The sequence below is a fragment of the Henckelia pumila genome, chromosome 2 (assembly GCF_033568475.1).
Source record: "Henckelia pumila isolate YLH828 chromosome 2, ASM3356847v2, whole genome shotgun sequence".
Classification (NCBI taxonomy): Eukaryota; Viridiplantae; Streptophyta; class Magnoliopsida; order Lamiales; family Gesneriaceae; genus Henckelia; species Henckelia pumila.
Window position 1 is genome coordinate 139,960,274 of NC_133121.1, and position 7,186 is coordinate 139,967,459.

The 7,186-nt window shown below is 29.5% G+C and overlaps 1 protein-coding gene across 1 annotated transcript; it reads left to right on the forward strand.

Moving 5' to 3' along the window:
* Positions 1 to 5,078: 5,078 nt before the first annotated feature.
* LOC140883833 (probable xyloglucan endotransglucosylase/hydrolase protein 32) lies at positions 5,079 to 6,761 on the forward strand. The gene is made up of 4 exons (XM_073290428.1): positions 5,079 to 5,337; positions 5,417 to 5,517; positions 5,654 to 5,874; positions 6,299 to 6,761. Exons 1-4 carry the CDS (start codon positions 5,079 to 5,081, stop codon positions 6,669 to 6,671), a joined length of 954 nt encoding a protein of 317 aa, XP_073146529.1. The 3' UTR covers positions 6,672 to 6,761.
* The last annotated feature ends 425 nt before the right edge of the window (positions 6,762 to 7,186 follow it).

Genomic DNA, 7,186 nt, shown 5'->3' on the forward strand with positions numbered 1-7,186 from the left:
TGTGAGACAATTAATCTATTTTATATCTATATAGTGTAATAAAAAAATAATATTTTTAACTCAAATCTGTATATATTATACACTATTTTTTTCAAAGCATAACTAACAAAAAATGAATTTTTTAGTGAAAAATAATACTATGAATTTAAAAAATAATATGTTCATGATTTGGGACATCAATTATCCATATCAGAAAATGAATTTTTTTAGTGAAAAACAATACTATGAATTCAAATCATGAACATATTACTATTTTTTTCAAAGCATCATAGTATTGTTTTTCACTAAAAAATTCATTTTTTGTTAGTTATGCTTTGAAAAAAATAGTAATATGTTCATGATTTGGGACATCAATTATCCATATCAGAAAATGAATTTTTTTAGTGAAAAACAATACTATGAATTTAAAAATAATATTTTCATGATTTGGGACATCAATTATCCATATCAAAAACCTGTTAAATATTTTCACCCGAGGTCTGTCTGTTATTATTATACAAAATTGAAAATTATAAAATTTGAAACCGACGTCACCAGAGAATGATAAGATTACCAAAAAAAAATTTAATTTGTTACAGAAATGGAATTTCATAATAATGCATTTGTATTTATTTTAGGGAGTAGAACTAATGTGAGACGGTCTCATGTATATTTATTCACGATATGAGTCGACCAAATCCATATATAAAATGAGAAATAATATTTTTTTGACATAAAAAATAATATTTTTCATTGGTTGAGTCGAGTAAAGATTCGTCGTATAAAATTAACATATGTGATGATCTCACAAGTGTTTTTATGTATTTTGGGACCCAAGTGGATCATATACACACACCCATGAATAATTAAAACTAGTGTCTCGTTACCTACATCGTATACTTGTATAATATATTATTTTTAAAACAATTTCTTTGGATTTTAATCAATTTTTTATTATTATTTTGATTCATATTATAAAATATATAAAGATGTTTAAGTGGTTAGTCTCATCGAATTGACCCATTTTGCATATAAAATAGGTGGGTTAGATTGACAATTTTGCAACCATGACGGGTCGATCCGTTTTGCCACAACCCACCCCGCATAATACAATGGGTTGAGGCGAGTTACGAGCTGGTTCACATCACTCGTCAAATTACACAAAAATTCGTCAGATTGACCCGTCACGTATAATAATTATGAGTTGTGACGAGTTGTTAGCCGACTCATCTTCTAATCTATTTTGATACTCTCAAAATAGAATTGATATTATAGTTTTTGGTGAGGGGTATACTAATTATTTTATTTTGATGTGATTTCGTAACAATAAGGAATCGATGCTAATTAACGTATATAGAATAATTAAATATTGTGCCTTACATCATGCATACTTATAATATGCATTTTTCATCATCACATCCACGAAAACTAAATAACATCTATGATTAATGTTTGTTCAACGAACTATAAAAATTTCAGGTTACGTTTGGATAAATACTTATAAAAATATTTTTATAAAAGTGTTTTTTTAAAAAAATTATAAAATATTTTAAAAGTTGTTATAAAGAATGATATGAGTTCGGACAACTATTTTACAAAAATATTTTAACATTTCAAAAGCAATGTTATTTATATTTTCATAATTGTTTTTCATTTTAAAAACACATCTCAATTGTTTTTTAAAATTTATAACTGAAGAACATTTAATATTTTACAAAAATATTGTCTAAAAATATAATTTAAATTTTTTTCATTTATAAAATAAAAAAAAATATTTTTAAAGTACGTTTCAACCGTATCATTATTATACATGAAATTTTTTTTATCAATCATCATAGAGAAAGATGATTCGATCTTTTCTAATAATGATATGCAGATGAATCCAATCAGTAAACAACAACTGGAATCGTCACTACCATCATATTTGATTCGATATCTTCCAAGCACACCAACATTTTTGAATATATAAAAGTCCATAATTAACCGGTACGGTAGGAGTACGTAGGACCTTTTTTTTTTCTTCGTAATTGTTAATAAGTATTAAGTAGTGTTTCTTGACGAAAACTATTAGAATGAGATAATGGGAAGTAAATTAGGTTTATTTTTTGGATTTGAATTTTTTTTATAATAAAAGGTTATAACGAATGATGATTAAACTGTAATAATTTTAAACCGAATATCAGTCGGTTAAATAACATATTTTGATATTATATATGTAGATATGATTGTTGCTCTATGATAATATTAAGGAAAAACTATAATTTTGGTTCTGTATGTTTATCACTTTGCGAATTCGGTCATCTCTGTTTTCATATTTTATTTTAGTCCTATATGTTCTAATTTTTGGCAATTTTATTATTTTTTTTCGAAAATACTTACGTGACACTATACACGTCATCTCCACATCAGCACTGCATTAATGCCACATCAGCGTCACATCATAAAAAGGACTAAAATTACCAAAAAAATAAAGATAGCGGACTAAAACTGAAATTTGAAAATATAGAGGACCAAAATCGCAAAGTGACAAACATATAGGACCACAAAAACAAATTTCTCTAATATCAATTCCAATAATTGTGTCAATTTTCAGTCTTACAAAAATCAAATATGTGATTTTTTATTCTGAGTACTAATTTTAGGATCGAGATCTTAATATTTTAAGATGAAACATAATAATCAATGGTAACAAAGATGTATGGCTCCGATTTTTTAAACCAAATCATAGCTCAACCATCACATGTTGATGGTTCTCTACGTTCGTGGTGGTGGTGTTTTCTCACAAGTAAAACGATCGAATGATCGTTAGATGCAAGGACGGATCTATGTAAGGGCTATGGTGGGCTGTAGCCCACCCCAATTCCTGGTCAATGTGTGAATATATATATATATATATATATATATATATATATATATATATATATTTGTTGGGTTTTTTTTTTGAAATTATATTTATTGGGCTTTGATGTTAAAAAATGGTAGAAAATTTATTAGTTAATTTTCTATATGTATTGGGTTGTGCTTAAATTGAATATAGGTATTGGACGTAATGTAAATATATGTGGTTGGACTTGAAATGTATATAAAATGATGGTGGATTAATTACTTAATTATGCTATATTTTTCAAAATAATATATCAATATTAATCGATCCAAATTGACTCCAGAATTTTTCAAAAAAAAAATAGTTAGCTTAAATATTAGTCCAACTATAGATATGTTATTATATGATTGTTAAAAACATACAAAAGTACCTCAAAAAACTAGCGCACTAAAAATTGTTTTTTTACTTATTTTTTAGCATTTTATATTTAAATATATATATGTTATGATATATTTAATTTATTATATATATATATATATATATATATATATATATATTAATTTGATATATTAGATTTTCACTAAAAGTTTATAATTTATATCAAGTTCAGCCCACCCAAATATAAAATCATGGCTCCGTCCCTGGACTTAGATAATTATCGTATACTTTTTAAAATAAAATTTTGAATACGCATTTTGAAATAATAAGTTGTGATAATACATTATTTAATTAATTCGTCAAACCGGATAATAATTCATTGATATATAATAACATAGATATGATATATAGTTGGACTAATATTTAATTAAAAAATAAGTGAATCGAACATTTTATCAATGATTAATTATATTTTTTTCATTCATGTTGTTTAATGAATTTAATTTTTAATAATTTGTGCAAACAAGATTGTTTTTAGCAAAATGTAGCACAATTTATAGGACGCAAAGGATTTCATCCCATTTTGATGACCCTTCGATCACTATTGTTATTGATTTTGTTGTGCACGCCTCCTCTCTTAAAATAATGTCGAAATTAACAACTTTAGAAACGAGTCATTACCAATTAAGAAATGTCGGCCGTATTAAATAGAACCATTTGTGTAACGTAACATTCCACTATTATTGTTTCTGTCTGCCTATTAATTATAGAAGTTGTTTCTTGTGAAAAATAAAAGATTCCAAAGAAGATAATTAATTTTATTATATAGAGAGCCTGAATTTTATACACTATTTCATTCCCGCCAAAACAATCACCCAATCATCAATACTACCTAGAATAACGCTATTCTCAGATCGAGCTAGCAATATTCCGGCATCATGTGAAATAATTATGCTTTAAATTACCACCAAAAAAAAAAACATTTGGTTCTCTTTTGTTCCTGACATAAAAAGTAGGGAAAATTGCTTTTTTGGTCTGTATGTTTGTCACTTTGCGATTTTGGTCCTTTATATTTTCAGATTGCAGTTTTAGTCCGTTATCTTTATTTTTTTGGCAATTTTTAGTCCTTTTTCCGATGTGGCGCTGACGTGGCACTAATTCAATGCTGATGTGGAGCTGACGTGTACAGTGCCACGTCAGCATTTTCGAAGAAAAAGGACCGAAATTGCCAAAAATCGAAACATACAGGACTAAAACTGAAATGTGAAAACATAAAGGACCAAAATCGCAAAGTGACAAACAAACAGGACTAAATTTGCAATTTTTCCTAAAAAGTATATATGTTGGTTGTGATTATTTATGGTCCGTGAAAGGAAATTATATATTCAGGCCAAGCATGTGAGATGTGACCATATGTGATAAAAAAAGACAATGACTTTTTCATTCTACATTTATGGCTTTTATTAAAAGTTTTTCCAACTTATTTAATGTTTGCAAGTGGTGTGTAGTAACTATCTATATATATCAATTGTTTATTGTTTGTACTCCATAATAACACAAATTAGGGATATGGATAAAGTAAATATATAATTTTATACTTATTCAAATTTACTCAATACAATAACTTTTACAAAATATATGTGACATCTTCATGACATATTCGACTCTCCAACAAGCACGTCACTTTTAATTTAAATTAAATTCCAGTATGGGCCAATCTTAATATTTTATCATTTAAATCGAAATGAAGTTCCTTTAATTTATCTATATTGGCATTCTCACGAGTGTACCTTCTTCCTCTCAATCTTCTTATTTATACCATGAATTTACTCTACCACACAATATTAATACAATTTCATGGTACATATATATATATATATATAGCTAGCAGCTCTGAATGAATGATGAAAATTTAGTCTGTGGGCATATATATATGGATGTGCAGCTTGTTTCTGTGTATGTGTTGGTGATATTCTTGATGTTACCTTTAACAAATAAGGGAAATGTGAATGGCCCACCGTCTCCAGGCTACTACCCCAGTAGAAGAATTGGAGCCACAGGATTCCCCCAAGTGTGCGCCAATCTTTGGGGTTCTCAGCATCAGGCTCTCGACGACCAAGGGACTACTCTTACTATTTGGCTCGACAATACCACTGGTAAATTTATAAGAACATGCAATATTGTAGTTAATATGATATATAGTACTCTTTTAATTATATGAATACTTAATCGCAGGGAGTGGATTTAAATCTCTCAGTCCGTATTCATCGGGTTATTTTGGTGCCTCCGTCAAGCTCCAATCTGGTTATACTGCTGGAGTGATCACATCCTTCTATGTAAGTAATTAATTCATTCATCCCGCAAATTGCGACGAAATCGGGTGGCTTCCCCTTCCTCTTTTTGCTTATTAGTTATGCATGCATCTGTGTAAGTGATGATGCATGGTGGAGTTAACTTTAATATCATGGGCAGCTTTCGAACAGTGAAGATTACCCAGGGAAGCATGATGAGATTGATGTAGAGTTTCTTGGGACAACTGTAGATAAGCCTTACGTCCTGCAAACAAATGTTTTCAATAGAGGGAGTGGAGATGGTACCAATATTATTGGTCGAGAAGTTAGATTTAACCTTTGGTTCGACCCCACCAAAGATTTCCACAATTACGCCATTTTTTGGAATCTAGATGAAATCATGTAAGTTTTATTAATTTTTACGTTTTTGCACGTGTTCATGATCAGTAGGTTTTTTATGAGACAGTCAGACTGATATCGACCCAAAATACTGAAAACTAATATTTTTAGGATAATATTATATATGTTAATAATATTACAAACTCAAGTCGAATTTTTTTTTTTAGAAATTAAGCTAATTGATTAAAATATATGCTTTTGGATCCAAACCATTGAAAGTACTGAACAATGAACGCCCCGTGAACTTGGAAAGGACAAGTTCATGACCGTTCATTTCATGACTCGTGAATGATACATACATATATACAACCCTTTCACCATGCAAATAATTCAATTTTGTCTCGTTTCCCTTTAAAAACTACACTATGTATAATATATTTCCTTTTTCTGAATATATATACTAATTCATGTGGAGATTAAAATATAGTTTCTATGTGGACGATGTGCCAATAAGAAGGTACCCGAGGAAAGATGACGACACATTTCCATCGAGGCCTATGTGGGTGTACGGTTCAATATGGGATGCTTCTTCGTGGGCCACAGAGAATGGAAAATACAAAGCTGACTACGCTTACCAACCCTTTGTTAGCCAATACAAGAATTTCAAGATCGCTAGTGGTTGTGATCCCAACGCTCCGGCGGCCCGGTGCCACGGCCGGCCAGTTTCTGGCCATCCTTCGAGATCAATAGGGCTGAGTCGTCGCCAGAATGCCGCCATGGCGTGGGTGCAAAAAACCTATAAGGTTTATGATTATTGTCAGGATATTCTAAGGGATCATAGTCTCACGCCTGAATGCTAGGGTACGTTTGGAGAATCGATATCGAATTCTTGAATATATCTGATCATTTGTATTTTTTCTGACGACGAGCCTATGTCAAGAATGTATGTCATTGATATTTGATATTCAACAAAAGGCAAAATAAAATCCAGAAGAGTGAAAGCAGACAAGAACAAGAACAAAGATAAAATTTTAGTAAAAGTTATTTAAAAATTAAGAGGCGCATGCATGCAGAACGAAATATTTCATGATACCTACAAATATGGGTGATTTCTCGGTATATCGTATTAAAATTATCGTTATGAAAAAAATTCATGTTTGTATCAATATCGAAATTTTGGTATAAAAAAAATTCATATTGATACTGAAAAAAAATTTGATATAAAAATATCTGTATATCGAAAAAATTTCGGTACGATATCGGTATAATTCGATATTTTTGTACGGTATCTCAACCCTAACTACAAAGATACTACCTCCATGATAGATCTAAGAGTGTGGAGTCCACAAAAAATAGCGAACCTCACATATTGATG